At 34.2% G+C, this 16,975-nt stretch overlaps 1 protein-coding gene, 1 long non-coding RNA gene and 1 pseudogene across 4 annotated transcripts; 2 read left to right on the forward strand and 1 right to left on the reverse strand.

The window, feature by feature from the left end:
- The first annotated feature begins 51 nt into the window (after positions 1-51).
- Positions 52-4,002, forward strand: LOC148206924 (uncharacterized). Its single transcript, XR_015783802.1, has 4 exons — positions 52-842; positions 1,399-1,490; positions 1,837-1,969; positions 3,605-4,002. It is a non-coding gene; the product is annotated as an uncharacterized LOC148206924 (long non-coding RNA).
- Positions 4,003-6,026: 2,024 nt separating this feature from the next.
- On the reverse strand, positions 6,027-8,810 carry LOC148206925 (uncharacterized; annotated as a pseudogene).
- A 302-nt stretch (positions 8,811-9,112) lies between these two features.
- Positions 9,113-14,263, forward strand: LOC124841349 (proline transporter 2-like). Of its 3 annotated transcripts, XM_088104944.1 has the most exons (8): positions 9,114-9,274; positions 9,382-9,606; positions 9,679-9,773; positions 10,037-10,223; positions 10,323-10,447; positions 10,791-11,006; positions 11,127-11,357; positions 11,464-14,263. In XM_088104944.1, the coding sequence occupies exons 1-8, from the start codon at positions 9,172-9,174 to the stop codon at positions 11,611-11,613; spliced, it is 1,332 nt and encodes a 443-aa protein (XP_087961070.1). In that variant the 5' UTR covers positions 9,114-9,171; the 3' UTR covers positions 11,614-14,263. The 3 variants fall into 3 exon arrangements, with proteins under 3 accessions (XP_087961069.1, XP_087961071.1, XP_087961070.1); XM_088104943.1 differs by having other exon boundaries at positions 9,113-9,274; positions 9,382-9,773; XM_088104945.1 differs by lacking the exon at positions 11,464-14,263 and having other exon boundaries at positions 9,113-9,274; positions 9,382-9,773; positions 11,122-11,352.
- Positions 14,264-16,975: the final 2,712 nt, after the last annotated feature.

A 16,975-nucleotide genomic window follows, 5' to 3' on the forward strand; every position in this document is an offset into this window, starting at 1 on the left:
TTTGCATGCGCTGGTTTGGTAAAAGAATAAATGAAACTGTGCGTTTCAATGAAGGGAGCTGCTGCGTTAGGGTCCTCTCTCAAATTTGAATTTGTCAGGTCGCCCATTTGATTTTGAAAGAGGAACTCTTCGTGTGCGTGCTAGGGTTAGGGTTGAGAGAGAATGCGAGAAAGAAAAAAAAAAGGGAGGACTTAATGACTGCCACTTAACCGGAGACTGGACCTGATCGGAAAAGTTCGAACCAGCGAAGTCAAAGTAGATGATCGGTGTGGAGCGCGGAAGGCTTTTACCATGGTCTCCGTCCACCGCAATGCTGCTATCAACGACCTCGCCCTACATTCGTCCAATCAACGCGCCATCACCGTTGCCCGTGACAACTGCCTTGCCGTCGTCAATTTCGTCCGCTGCAACTGATGCTTGCGCCTCAACAAGGAACTTACTCTGGTCAAGTTCAATGCGCCTAGTGACCACTTTTTTATGGTTGCGAAGGAGAAGGTTTTTGTCCACCAGACTGAGGATGCACGCATATTGTTCGAATTGGAATGCTCCAAGCCCGTTCTATGTGCTTCTTCAAATTCTTGCCCTGTTTTCTCGAATTATCATCGAATATCAAGTTGGTTATTTTTATTTTCTCTATTTCTTCTTTTGGTGATGCTGATTTGTCTTGTATGTTAAAAATACCTAGGGTTTAGGTAGCATTTGATAAAGAAATTTTGGTATATTGTCACTAGTTATGTTTTTCGGGCGTCAAATATTTGTGATGTTTTGCAGTGGGAAGATTTTACACAGATTTTGGAGACTATTTTGAAGCATCAATGAACCGTGAGAAGTTCCCGGAGAAGGTGCACTCATAAACTAACTATTTGTAACTTTGGATGATGGAGATTATAGATATTTTACTGTGTCTTACAGAACAACTTAATACCTCATTATACCCATGTCAATTCTAATTCTTCTAAAACAAATTGCATATAAAATTTAGATATGATGTAATTATTGATTTGTTGCTTGCTTACTACATGTATCCTCCACATGGAAGAAGAGCAAATGCTATAGAGCAAGACCATGTCTAAATTAACAAAGTCAACAAAAGAGGCAGTTGTGGCTACTTTGAAGTCTATTATATATAAAAATGATCTACATTTTTCTCAATTATTCATTCTAATTTGTACCCTTAATCTTGTATGCCTTGATTGATAGGTTGGAAGAAGAATAATGAATGATTCATATTGGAAGTATATGCTGGATTATGTATGGAAACCATTCTAAATGTGATAATGTGGTTGATCTCATTGCAAAGTTCATCTTATCTTGTTTATGTTACTTTCTATCATATGATTAGCCTTTGTTAATTTCCATGGTACATAAATGTTATACTGAGTTTTCATCATTGAATAGGTACCCAATTTATATTGTCCCAAGTCGAAACAATGAAAAGGAATTGGAAGCATGCTTTCTCCCTTACCATACTCTGTCGTCATCTTTCGAAGGTATCGCAATATTTTTGTTTTTCGAATCAATAATTGTAGTTCAAATTGTTGTATTTTCAAATATTATAGTATCGGATTGTGTTTAAATGAGTTATATATGATCAGATAAGCATGCCAAAGAGTAGATTATACTATATTTCTTTCTAAAGGCTATTTGAAGAGGTAAGTGCTACACACAATTTCAGTATATGAAAAAGTTAACAATATTTTAAGAGAAACTCAAGGATGAGCATTGCACAACCCATATGTTTGTGCATGGTTTGCCAAAGAAAGGTTGAATGTCTTTGTCTCCTTGGCACTTATGGTTAATATTTAGATATATACATAACGGATAAGCAATATGCAGAGATTAATATTTGAAGAGCCTGGTTGGAGTAAGAAAAATATTGTCAAGGATTTCTAAGGAAACATCGTAGGATGCTTTGAACAACACACCTTGTCTGCTTCCTACATGGATTTCTAAGTTTTCTTCTCAATAAGTAAGTTTATGCTTTAGTTGATTGCATGTGTTTTTAATGTATCACTCTAGTAACATGTTTGGATCACTCTAATGACAAGTTCAACCTTAATGTATACATACTAGTTTTTTCCAAAGTTTTCTGCATAGTTTATCATCTTTAGTTGGTTGAATGTTGGGACACTGGGTTATTGAAATCATAAATGTTGCTTGTTAGCAGTAATTTGGATTGGAATGTGAATTATTCTATGATAACAACTCTTCATTTTTTCCCTTTAGATTAAGACTTAGCTCGTTACCTTGTGTTTATCATCAACAGGAGAATGATTGTGTTCTTCATAGTTTTGTAATAATCATATCATTTGAACCAAGAGCTTTAGTGACAAATTGGAAGTTGTAATAAGGAAGAACTTTATGTGGGTTGTCATGAAAAGATATAAATCTAAGGTAGACTAATGGAATCCTACTATTCTTTGGCATATAGAGAGCTTCTGATATAATGTGTAAATCTGAATAGTTCCTAAGGGCTTTTGTAGATCAGTTAGAAATGGTCATGCCGACTTGGAATCACACTACACTTTCATGACCAAATATACCATTCTGCCGAAGGATGTACATTTCTTATAGTCTTTCTGAAAGTGTGTGACTGAGTATAATCGTAGTTCTTTGAATAAATTTTTTGGTATATTTATACAACAAACTTAGATGCAGAAGCTACTATTAGTTGCTTGTATTGTGGTTTATGGTGATGGTTTGTTGAGATGTGGATCACTGATGGTAATTTAAACATGCATGCAGTTCCTCAAGTGTTTTTATGCTGCCTGTAATCAGTCTCTATCACCTTTAATCTGGATACTAAATATTTATATTAAAGATCACCAAAAACATATGAGGAACTACTTCGAATTTTTTCTGCTCATATTTATATTAGGTCATAATGTTTTTCTATATAATGATGATGAGGATTATAGAATATAATTGTATATGGTTTTATTAAAATAATGACTGAGGTTTTATTCTTACCCGGTTACCAAATTATAAATCTCAGAAGTTTTGGAGAGTGAAAATAGTATTCTAAAATTTTTGGAAATTTTTTCACTCAGTGGTCAAGTTTTCCTTTGTTTATAGTTTTATGTTGTTTAGTTTATGTAGGCAATTGTTAGTGTTACTTTTGGCATTATTCATGTTAAACTTTTTGTTTCTAATTATTTCTTTTTGAATTAGTGGTGGTGGCCTATACAAGTTGCTTCATACCCTGCCTCTGAATGCTTCTAAGTACATTTTACAAGCTCTGATAAGTACTTGATTGGATTCTCTCTTGCATGTTACGTGTACTTAATTTGATTGTGTGTTCATATCACATCAATTACCCAAAACTTTTCTAAAAAGAAGCATGATGAGTAAAATATTTTTATAATTTGAGTGTACACACATGTTCATGGTGAATTTGAGTACGTATCTTAAAATTAATTTATTATTTTATTTTATTTATGTAATTTCGTTTCATGCAATCCCTTTTTCACTGTTTTCATCAAACCTTCTCATGAGATGGAATATCGGCTGGTGGGTAAATCTTAAACATGAAACACATGTTGATTTAGTCTTCGGTTCTCTGCTCTACATTCAAACTCTTGCTATAAAAATATATCTTATGCAGTGCATACCAGATTTGGAAGGCATTATTGGTAAGAAGTGTGCGGTGCTGCAGCGTGGGGAAAGATAGTGGAAAGTAAAGTTGTTATTTAATAAAAGTTATTTTGGTCGTCATAGTTTCGGTGCTGGCGTTTTTGACAGAAAATGAATTGAAAGCAGGAGATGTTTGTGTATTTGAACTTATTAGCAAGAAGGATGGTATTTTTAAAGCTCATATTTTCTAAAAGGATCACTAATTTGTCTGCATGAAAGCCGTGGTCTTGCTGAGGAATTTGAAAGAAAATGTTGTAAAGAAACAAAGATATTGTAATGGGGTGTTCCCAAGTATTAGACATTTAAACAGTGTTACTGTTATGTAATCAACCAGTTATGTTTATTGAAATATAGTACTGCATTAGGTGATTTATGAGTTACTGTTATGTAATCCAAAGCTTCTACGTAAAATAAGTTGTTTCACTCACTGTAATTTTCTTTTTATTAAAGGGAAAAAGTTACTGCTATTATATATCTACCATTATAAAGGAAAAATGAATAAATAAAACTAAGAGGAATAAGTTAACATTCAGCTGCTTCAAAAGCAGTAATGAAGGAGAATCAAAAAGAACATTCTTAAAAGTAAATATAAATTAATTTTGATTTTTCAAAAATCTATATAAATTAATCACTATATTGTTTTTTATTAAAACTATTTTTGTTTTATTAAATCATAAATGTGGTATAAAATTTTTAAATTATATTTTTTCTTGAATATTCGTATAAAAATGCTTAAAGTGAAGAAATAATATTTTATTAATATTATAGAAAAATATTAGAAAACAAATAATAATAGTATTGACGTAATCCAATTTCGTCTTATTAACACAATATTATTATTATTTTTATTTCTCTTTTTATCTTATTTGATTTCATTATTTTAATTCTATTTTATTTTACTTTATTATATTTCATTTTAATTGCTCTGATTTTTTCTTGTAATAAGTGGTTATTACACTCAAAATTTGTGGTTGATTGTCACAGACATTTTGTACAATAATAAATTGATGAACCTGATTTTAAGTGCTATCTTAAAGAATAAAACCTTTATTTCCCATTCACAAAACTTAACAAGAATACCAATGATCACATTTTTGTGGTGTACAAGAATGAAAGTGATCGACTTCAATACCAATGATCACATTTTGTAGTGCTTATGTGGTTATATACTCAATTGCTTATGAACAAGAATAGTTGTGGTTTTTTATGTGAGATTTTATCAATTTTTTTGTGCAGTAAGTGGTTATCTACTAAGTCCTAAGTGGTTATTTCATAACGGTGTTTTGTACAACAACAAAAGTGGTTTAATTCAATCCCAATGACCACATCTTTTTGGTGCAGTAAGTGGTTATCTCCTAAGTCCTATGTGGTTATTTCATAACGGTGTTTTGTACAATAATAAAAGTGGTTTAATCCAATCTCAATGACCACATATCTCTTGGTGCAGTAAGTGGTTACCTACTAAGTCTTAAGTGGTTATTTCAGAACAGTGTTTTGTACAACAATAAAAGTTGTTTAATTCAATCCCAATGACCACATTTTTTTGGTGCAGTGAGTAGTTATGTACTAAGTTCTAAGTGGTTGGTTATTTCAGAGCGGTTTTCTTGTACAACAATTAATGTTGTTTAATTCAATCCCAATGACCAAATGTTTTCGGTGCAGTAAGTGGTTATCTACTAAGTCCTAAGTGGTTATTTCGAAACGATGTTTTGCACAACAATAAAAGTGGTTTAATTCAACTTCAATCCCAATGACCACATTTCTTTGGTGCAGTAAGTGGTTATCTACTAGGTCATATGTGGTTATTCCAGAAAGGTGATTTGTACAACAATAAAAGTGATTCAATTCAATAGTAATCTTATTTTTTCAAGTAATGCATTCATAGTAATCTTATTATTCTTACCGTCAATGTAACCTCTTATATGTTTGACGTTTGTAGTTTCAAATTCATATTTTAAATACAAAAAAGTTGATAAAAATTTGTGTTTGGTTTCACTGAATACGAAACCAAATATACACATTTAATTTAATATTGTTGCAGGAGCAATAATGATCATAATCCCTCCTTAATTTGTAGACAACACCTCAAAAACCCATGAAAAGATTGGGGAAATAGATGCAACAATTTTAATAGAAAGAATGATGGTTTATAGTGTTTCTTTAATTTACAGATCAAATTCTCCCAATCTATTCTAAAAGAAGTACTTTCAAGTATAAAGTGTTTTAAAACATTGAATCAGAACAAAATTGTTCCAAGGACATAAAATTTTGGTTAATTGGGTTTAAAACAGAGGATGTATAACATTGAGTAGCCATTTGCCAGCTAAGAAGCCAAGACAATACTACAGAATTGATCGTGAAGTACACCAGCTATGATCACAACACAATTCAGATAATGCAAAAACTAAATTATAGATTCCAATTTCATAGACTGCTAGAATTTCAAGACGAATCAAGAACGACACTAGGTAGATTAGCTCGTCCCATCTTTCCTAAACCTTGAAGTATCATATTGTATGTAGCTATATCAGTATGATAAAATTTTTCTCCCATTTCAGCCACAACAGCCCAAGCCTCAATGAAATAAACCTTTTTGACAAAAGAACTCATGATTGAATTATAACAATAATTCACTGGACTCACACCTGCATCATTGAAAATCTCAAACAATTTGCAAGCCAAGCTCAACTTTCCCTTTGCCAAAAATATAGACAACAAAGTATTCACCATATCAACATCAAAAAAGCTGGGAAGAATAGCCAGTAGAGCACATTTGGAATTCTCTTTCTTTTGACTCCTGCAGCTTCTTTTTGGAATTCTGTTTCTTGTGAATTCCAGCCAAGTGTTCCCAAGAAAATGGAACACACGAGAATCTAAGGGGAGATGCAACACTAAGAAGTGGATCCTCAGGGAAATACAATGATTCAAAGGAGGAAGATGAGGATGAGGAATGAGTCCTGCAAGATGAAACAATTAAATGAAAATGCAAAATTGTTTTATATAGATGATACACAAGATTTGTTGTCTGATTAGAAAAGAAAAAAGTAATTATATATTAATTGAGGTTGGAGGAAAAATGTGGTTTGTGGGATGAGAAGGAAAAAGAAGAATGATACTTATAACCCCAATTGCCAATAAATGATGATGCACATCACAAAATCCAGAAAAATCAAGTGAGCACATACTAAAAAACAAAATTTTCCACCCTTCAATCTTTAGAAGGCAAGGTAAATATGCTACTCTGCAATATTCCAATATCAAGTAAACAAAGCCAATAAAAAAAGCCTTGCCAAAGCCAGATGGCAGAAGACACATAGAAACATGGCTACTACTTACCTCTTGAATCTCACATCCATGGAAGATAAGGTCCCTAATGGTCATAAATTTCGTTAGTTTTCGTAGCATTGGTGAGTGAAAAACTGATTTCACAAGCATTGGTCCAGTAAGTGGTTATGTCTTAAGTGTTATGTGGTTATTTGTTAAGGTAGTTATGTACAAATAAACAATAATAAAGTAGTTAAATTCAATATCAATGATCACATTTATTAGTGCAGTAAATACTTATGTACTCATGCCTAAGTGGTATTTTACTCAATTGCTTACGAACAACAAATGTTTGTGTTTTTTAAGATAGATTTTATCAAATTTATTGGTGCAGTATGTGGTTATCTACTAAGTCCTATGTGGTTATTTTTGAAAGATGTTCTCTACAACAATAAAATTGGTTAAATTCAATAACAATAATCACATTTCTTTGGTGCAGTAAATTGTTATATATTAGGTCTTATGTGGTTTTATACTCAATTGCTTATGAACATGTTGTGGTTTTTGAGGTTAGATTTCATCAAATATATTGGTGCAGTATATGGTTGGTAGGAGGACACAGTCTATAAAAACATGGTTGGTAGGAGGGCACAGTCTATAAAAAAGTAGTCAAATCTTACACACCAAGTAAAATCATTAACAATAACTGTTATGCTTATAATCATATTAACAAAAACCCAGTACCAATATTCTCCAAAACTTTAATGATGACATTTGAAATTCTATATCCCATAAACTACACTAAAACCCAGAAAAAAGGGCAACGTAGGCTTGCAATTCTAATGAGCACATCCACTACAAGCAACTAATCAGACTCATTATATAATAGAGACCAACAAAGTACTTTTTTTTTCATGGCCATGTGTCAACATTTTGCTTTTGTAACATTAAAAGACAATCGTGGAATATTTCAAGACATGAAAAATGAAAGAACCATATAACAGTGGAGCTTTCTCAGTCATTCTATCCACATCCAAAACTTTATTCAAATTCACAATACATTACAACAACAATAAACTGAAGAACTCGATTAAATATGTGTGCAACTAATAATCAAAGTAAATATTAAGCACGATGAAACTGAGGCGAAAAAAAAAAACTAACATATTCCTCAAGAAGAGTGTTGGCCCCCGCACGCGAGGCTATCATCGAAATTCTTCGATGGATACTTCGCCGTCACCATGCCGACCTCGAAGACGATATCGTCGGAGGAGGAGCGGATTCCGATGATCGACCGCCACTTGAAGAATGCGCGAACCCTAATTCCGTCAAGTTCCGCAATTTACCCCTACACGATTTTCCAAGAGATGGTGTCGGAGTAGGTGGCAACGTAGTTGTCCGCCGGGAGCTTGATTTTGCACGCGCCACCGAGCTTGACGGTAAACTCCCCGCTGGTCCGGTTCACGGCATACCCCAGGACGGTGGTGGCGGGAAGAAGACTGGAGGGTAAGCCGTAGCTGACGAGTTACACGTGAGCCTGCGAAAGCGTGATTTTTGGCGTTTTAGGGTTAGGTTTTTGGAACGAATTGGCCACGAGATTAAGAAGCAGAGCGAGTACGCACAAGATTTTGAGAGCGAAACCTTCACACCTATCAAAAACCTTCACAATCGCCGATTGAACAAGCTTTTTTAAATGGAAATCGAAGGCGCCAATGAAAAACGATGGAAAACAATACGCCAGAGAAAGCAAACCTAAATGGCCTAAATGGGATGTTTGAACGAACCTCGAAAGAAAACTTACCCAAATTTTGGTCTTTCCCCTTTTACCCTTACTCAGTCTGCAAGTTTTTTTCGAAAACGCTGACGTGGAGCGTGTCAAATGAATGTAAGTGACACGTAAGCGTGTCATTGTATTACTGCTCATAATAAAAATTTGAACCAAACTCTGACAAAACTCTAAAAAGAAAAATTTATTAAAATCAATTTATTTACAAAAACAAAGCTAGTATACCAAATATAAAAAAATAGAAAAATTAATTGTTTCATTGATTAAAAAAGGGTTTATTTTTCTAAGTAAGGGGTCTTCATTACAATTCATAAAAAATAAATCCCTTTGTCTGTGTCTGCTAATATAAAATAATCCCATTCCATTGAAGGAAATGTCAAAACTGTCATTTTTATATAGAAAAAAAAATATTCATTCCACTACTAAAAAATTTCATATTTTAAAGGAGCCAAAGCTTCTTTCATTTTTTTAGAGATCAAGAATTGGCCATGGATGTAGAAGGAAGAGGCACTCTGAATATCGAACAAGGTCAAGAAAAGGGTACCCAGAACAATGATTCTGGGCTGGCTACTGCTCATACTATTGATAGTGGTAATTCCCTGTATATGTAGTGAATTAACTTTGTGAAACTGTATCCAGTAACTTCATGAGATTGTGTTTTGTTTTCTATTCATGATGAATTTGGTTACGAGATGCAGATTCGTGGAAACAAGTGGGGCTGATGCTGGTGACAAGCTTCAACTGTGGGTGGATATTGAGTTTTTCCAATCTGATCATGTGGCCACTGGGTTGGACTTGGGGTATCATATGCCTTCTTCTTGTGGGTCTCTACACCGCCTATGCAAACTGGCTCTTGGCAGCATTTCATTTCGTTGATAATCGCAGATTCATTAGATACAGAGACCTTATGGGATATGTTTACGGTATTTTTTTTTTTTCATTTTCTCTGCATCATATATTTACACTTCAACTCAACTATTCCTTGCTCTGTCAAGGTAAGGGTATGTACCACATCACCTGGGTTTTCCAGTTTTTGACCCTTCTTCTTGGAAATATGGGTTTCATCCTCCTTGGCGGCAAGGCACTAAAGGTAACAAAATTTATGACAGACAAATAATGTACATCATTTTACCATCACCAAGCATAAAATTGTTTGACTTTTACTCCTACTAGAATGTCTTCTTTATGTTTTTTAGTCTGAAGTTTTTATTTTTTTTTTCTGTTTCTATTCAGAGCTGGCCTCAATACCCAGAGATATTTTTTTTAGTCATTGTCAAATATTTTTCAGAGAAACTAATTCAAGATATTAAAATTTAAAAAAAAAAGATAAAAATTGCTATATATTGTGTGCAGGAAATCAACTCGGAATTTAGCGATTCTCCCTTGAGGCTCCAATACTACATAGTGATAACAGGAGCAGCTTACTTCTTGTATTCATTCTCCATCCCAACAATGTCTGCCATGAAAAATTGGTTGGGAGTTTCCGCGGGGCTCACCTTCACATATATAGTATTTCTTCTCTTTGTTTTAGAAAAGGATGGTACGGTAACTAAGCATGGCTTTCGCATTTAAAATGATTGTTCTCCTCAAAAACCATATGTTAAATTGTGCTAGCCCCACCGATCTTTTTGGTTGGTAGGGAAATCAAATTCGAACAGGGATTTCGATATCAGTGGCAGTCAAGTGAGTAAGGTGTTTAATTCCTTTGGTGCCATTTCTGCTATCGTTGTCGCCAACACCAGTGGCTTGCTCCCGGAGATACAGGTCATATTTCTACAAATTTAACTTAATCATTTATTATACCATTTGAACTCAAAATATATTACTCCTCATTTTTTTTATATATATTTTAAGATTTATTTAATAATTAAGAAATATACTTAGTTTTCGAAGGACATATTAGATTTAGTAATAAAACAATTTCATATACATTTTTTCGATCGTTTAGAAAACAACAAACCCATGGCATATCATCTAGAATATGTTATCATTTCTCTAAAAATAATAATTTTGTTAAAGTACCATAAATACTTTTGTGAATAGAAAAACGGGGTTTGGTATTTGTAAGTGTGATTAGAAGTTGTCTTTTGGCACAATGTGTATGCAGTCCACTCTACGTAAGCCAGCAGTGAAGAACATGAGGAAGGCCTTGTATTTACAATATACAGTGGGAGTTGTGTTCTACTATGGTGTTCTCGTAATGGGATATTGGGCTTATGGATCAGCGGTGTCGGCATACCTTCCTGAGAACCTAAGTGGTCCCAAATGGATTAATGTTCTCATCAATGTCATCGTCTTTTTGCAGTCCATCGTCTCCCAACATGTACGTACATATTTCACCATTGCTGGTTTTAGATGGTTAATTGAGTTTGACTACTTTAAGAAAACTAAAACACGTGACAAATCCAAGGATGTCATGTCTTGATGTTTTAAAAAAGTGCAGATGTTTGTGGCTCCAATTCTGGAGGCGTTGGACACAAAGTTCCTAGAAATCGACATGCCAATGCATTCAGGGGAGAACTTAAAGCGCTTATTTCTCCTACGTGCGTTTTTCTTTACTGGGAACACCTTCGTTGCTGCAGCATTTCCTTTTATGGGTGACTTTGTAAACTTTCTCGGCTCATTTTCTCTCATTCCTCTGACATTCATGTTCCCCAGCATGCTCTTCATCAAGGTTATTATTTTATAGTTACAAATACAACGCACAGAACCAAGCTTTACCTATACTAGAGTTAGTCAAACTTGGTCATATTATATGCTTAACTTTGCTTCAATTTTAGGTGAAGGGAAGAACGGCTAGCATAGAGAAGAAGGCGTGGCACTGGTTCAACATTGTTTTTTCTTTTCTTCTCACAATAGCAACCACGATTTCAGCAGTTCGGTTGATAGTTGACAACATCCAAAAGTATCATTTCTTTGCAGATGCATGATGCCTCATCTCAATCTCACGTATGCCTTCATTTCACTTAAAATTAGGTATGCAGAAATTAAATATAAATAATTGGTGAACTTCAATAGTTAAAAAAAAAAATTATCGAATGAATAAAATATTTATATCATTATTTCCCAACCAAACCCTCTTTTCTCACTTAAAAAGTGCTCTATACTCAATTATTCAAGAGAGTGAGAGCAATGGGTTAATAACCTTGACTGAGCTCAATATTGATGGAACACTTCCTTCATAATCTTTTGTTTTGAACAATGTATAAAAAAATATAGTGAATGAAAATACCATAAACATATTCAAAAACGTGGTAAAAGAGGTTTGTTGTTTGATTTTTAAAAAAATAAAATATAAGACAGTTTGATTTAGAAAAAAAAAGAGAAAGAAAAATTAGATTGTGTATAGATACTATTTTATCCTCGTGCTAACATTTGAATATTTTTTTAATCTATTGAAATTTGTCGAATCGGCATAGTTTCCAAAGATAACAATGCACAGTTAGCACTGTCAAAACGGGTCATCCAGTCCAATTCGGTTCGACCCACCACGGGTTAGTCTGTGAGTTAATCCAACCCAGCTTATTTATTAGCAAGTCGAAAAAATTTGAATCTGGCCCGATCCATCACGGGTTGGTAGGTTAAAGAGGTTGGTTCACTAACTCATTTAATTACACGTTTTTTTTTAACCCAAAAAAATTACATTTTTTTTTGTAATTCAAATCTAAATAAATTTCACCCTAAAATGATGTTAAAGTCCAAAGTCAATTCAAAATAAAAAAATTAAAATACAACTCAAATGTAATCTAAAAACAAACTCAAAGGCGAATAAATAAGTTTATAATATTAATAATTTTTGTGTCACTTGTCCATTCATAATATTAGATAAATTTATAATATTTTACTTTCTTAAAACATCTTTTTCTTTATTTTCAATTACAATACAATAAATAAATGCTAACAAATAATATTGAAACAAAAAATAAAAAATAATTAAATTAAACTAGATGGGTTGATGAGTCAACTCGGCTCACCATGAATTCAACTCGAGTAAGCCGAATTTTAAGCGAGTCAGGTTTAAAATTAATTGATATAAAAAAAAACTTTCAAACCTAACCCGACTCGAATCCATGATGGACCGAGTTAACTTTCAGGTTTTAACCCATTTTAATAGATTTTGTTGAGGCTATAATAAATTATATTGGACATTATCTATTTGACTTTCCGGCATTATAAATGACTGTGGAAGTAGTTACGTTGTTCAATTGTTCACCATATTTATCCTGACTCGATATGGACTCAATAAGCTTCACACATTTCTCATCCCTATATTCTGATGTCAAACATTTTTTTTTCTGAGATAGTATTAGTGATGGGTCATTAGTGCGGTCCCTATTAAAGAATTTATGTTCTTAAGTAAAATACTTTTATTAGTTTATGCTAAATCCGTTAAGTTTTCCGTTAACTGATTTGATGACAGTGATTCTCTCGTATTAGACATCTTATGTTAGATTATTTATTTTAATAATATTATTGTGTAAATGCAGTAGGTACATAGTTGAAAGGAAAATGATCGGTGTTAAATAATTAACTATATCTATAAAAATAGCTTATTAAGTTAAGCTAAATAGCTTAATAATCATATTTAATAGAATTGAATTGTAATTAGGTTGATCTCAACCAAAAGTATATATGAAAAAATTTTAAATATATATTAAATGTGTATTGTTGAAATTTTTATCAAACCTTTATTATAATATGGTTTAATACTTCTTTTGGTCTTTCGAAAGAGGGTTGTGTTTCTATCTTTTTTAAAAAATAACAATTAATGTCAATTTTTGAAAAAACGGTTCTAAGTTAATTCTTTTTGTTAACGACGTCAAAAATTAAACGGTGACAAAACTTAAATGATCGTGTCAATTTTACGTGATTGCGTGTCAGTATTAAATTCATTGACGTGTAAATTAAAAGTGGGAGAAAATAAATTGAGTAAACAGGTTTTACGAGGTTGGCGCTGAGCAGCTCCTCCAGAACTCTCTCGGCTTCCTCCTCGGTGAGCGCAATCTCAGAGTCGGCAGCGGGCGGGGAGAGAGTGACGGCGGTGGCAAGCATGTGGTGGAAGTGCATGAAGAAGAAGGCAGTGGCAGCGATGACGATGCAGGTGGTTGTGGTTGGGCGAGGGGGGCAAGGAAGGAGTTTAGGGTTTGGAAAAATGAGGATAGAGAGAGGGCGTTTTTGGAGGAGGGAGACGCGGGGCCGTTTGAGGAGCATGAAATGGAGGCTCTGATGGAAGGCAACCTGAACGACGACGAAGAGGAAAACTGTGATGGAGGTCGAGAGTGGAAAGAGAGAAGATGATAAGACCGTGGGAAATGGTAAAGTGTGGTGATTGAGAGTGATATTAGAGTGGCGCAGTTTTGGAAGAGAATCCATGGGTAAAGCCCTACTAGGAGATACGAGATTGAATATTGGGGTACTCTAATGATGAAGAAGAAGAAGCTAAAACCCTTACTCATGAATTATTGCACCGGAACTAGCAAAACTATTCTAGCCTTCCTAAAAAATAATTCCTTTCTAATTTCAAATATACAGTGTCAGGATCAGTGTTGCTCTGTGCTTCAATTTATTTTATTTCACCTACATCACTAGTCTTGCGATCTTTGTTCATTTTTGAGGATTTTCCACCCTTCCAAGATCCTTTCCCTTTTCCTTTATGTCGTGCCAGCAATACTTGTTACGCTTTTCAATTCGCTCTAACCTGAGTTACGCTTTTCAATTTGTTCTTAAAATTTCACCTTCAACGAGACTTCAATTTCAACAAAGTTTTCACCAAAAAGTTTAATCTCAAACGGCGATTTTCATTCTAACCCTAACTCCTCTTTTTTTTAACCTCTCTCGTAAAACCTGTTGTCACGTACTCAATTTATTTTCTCTCAATTTCAATTTTACATATTAATAAATCTAATAAGGTCACGCAATCACATAAAATTGACACATCATTGAGTTTTGTCCAGGGAGCCGCTGCACCGTTTAATTTTTGACGCCGTTAGCAAAAAAGATTAACTTGAACCGTTTTTTCAAAAGTTGGGATCAATTGTTACTTTTTAAAAAAGGTAGGACCATTTTGAACACAACCCCTCCCTCGAGAGACCAAAAGAGGTATTAAGCCTTATAATATTAATTCCTAAACCAATTAAATATTAAACTGACTTTGTAACATTCCAAAAATACAATATAAAAACTATATAAGGGAATAATCACATATTAATAATATTTCAGTCTTACAAAAGATGAGACGTATGCTTATGGCCGAACAGTTTACAGAAGACGTATCGAACGGTCATACAAAAGAAGAAAACAACAGATGATCGAACGGTTATCACACAAAGAAACTAACTATTGACCGAACGGCTCGACTGTTCGGTCTTAACATCTACCTCGACCAAACTTTCTTCTTCCAGCGCCTCTTCCAGCAAAGCTTCTCCTTCTGCTCACATCCACACGGATGATCATTGCAACAGAAGGACAACCACCGAACGTACAAAACGGACAAGACAGGAAATAGGGTAAGCTTATGTAATTTAATTCAATTATCAACATATATCTCACTCAATCAATTTAAACAAGATAACTCATTAACTCTTTCATGCAAAGCCTAATACTAGACTCTGACTGTCCGGATTGTATGAATTCTGCGTAGCTACGACGTTCGTGCACCCGGGTGATGTAGTAACTGAGATACCCTCAACAGCTGCCACCCGAGGTTAGTCTGTTCCGTCCAAATTAACCATAAGGACGAGGACCTCCTGCTATTCCCACACATGAACCGCCAGCTTAGCGTGCCCACATTCATACTTTACCATTCCAATATCAAATCATGAGATATTCCTCCCCGGAACACTCTTCCATAACCAAAATCATTTCATCCATATCGTATTCTATCATCTTTCATTATTAAAACCTCAACTAAACCAATTTGAATAATGATTCCTTAGGATACTAAATATCGCATGTTAGTTTTTAATCCAGAACAAGACCAAACACTTGGAGTGAGACCGAGATGTCTCCAACTCAAACATAATCAAATTGAGAGAGTTACTCACTAGTTGTGAAAAAGACCGAATATAATAATACTTCTCAGAGACTAATAAAATTGAATGTTGTTTATCAAGTGAGCCAATTTAATAAACTGACTCTTGAGAGTTCAAACCGAACACCATAAAGCCTAGGCCGAGTGCTAGAACTCTAGGCCGAAACCAATTGAGACAGGTATTGAAGGACACCAAATAATAGTACTTGACGGAATCATATGAAGAAATCGATCGCCAATAAATACTTAGCTTCTTAATGAGCTAAACCTCAAGGAAACCGAATGTCAGTTGAAGACTGAGCATTGTAGAGAGCGAACTCTATGGAGTTTGGACGAACGCTCTTATTATAAAGATAGATTACGGAAACGAGAACGAGCGCCTGGTGTAAGACCGAGCACTTACTTAGTACGAGCGCTTGGTGTAAGACCGAACACTACTTAGTACGAGCGCTTGGTGTAAGACTGAGCACTATTAAACTTATAGAAGAAAGGCTTGATAAATATAATAAGATACCATTTAAATAGTGTTCACAAACGAACGAAATATACAAATACATATAGATATACTTAAGTTTATAACCAAATACCAAGGAACGACTACCCTTGGCCGAACGCTCATGTACAAATATTACAAAATTAAGACATTCGTCCTCAACTAGAATTCTTTCCAAATGAAAGAATCCTGTTTCAACCGAGTCCACAAGAAAACCCCACGGTCAAAGACCTTCATTGACGAACATCAATTTTCACATGAAACTCCAGACTTAGAACTCATACTCTTATCAATACATTTCTCAACATTTATCTTCATACATTCATACAGCCAAAACATAGTAACAATCATACTTCATATTCATCCAATATTCACACAAATATGTCATCATTCCAAGCAAGAATAAAATTAAATTAAATAAGCTTCCCTTAACTCTTACGTGACTGAGCGCTTCCAGATATGGTTACTGGTGCACCTCTATAAGTCCTTCTACCCTCAACGCTCAACAATTTCCAAAACTAAACCAAGTAAAAATCAAAACACTATCAGAACCACTCATTTTAGAAGAGTGATCAACATATGAAATCAGAACTTGGTTTGCATGTCCAGGAAACCGCACGGCTGAGTGAAGAGAAGAACTTTCCAGCTCAGATTCGCAAATCGATCGGTTCAATCGAAAGCCCTTGACACCGAAAGAGCGGAAATGGTGCCTAAGTGATGATCGGAGAAAGAAAAGATGATAATTTCTTAGAGAGAAGATGAAGAAGGT

The sequence above is a fragment of the Vigna umbellata genome, chromosome 1 (assembly GCF_029865625.1).
Source record: "Vigna umbellata cultivar VRB3 chromosome 1, Vumbellata_1.0, whole genome shotgun sequence".
Lineage (NCBI taxonomy): Eukaryota > Viridiplantae > Streptophyta > Magnoliopsida > Fabales > Fabaceae > Vigna > Vigna umbellata.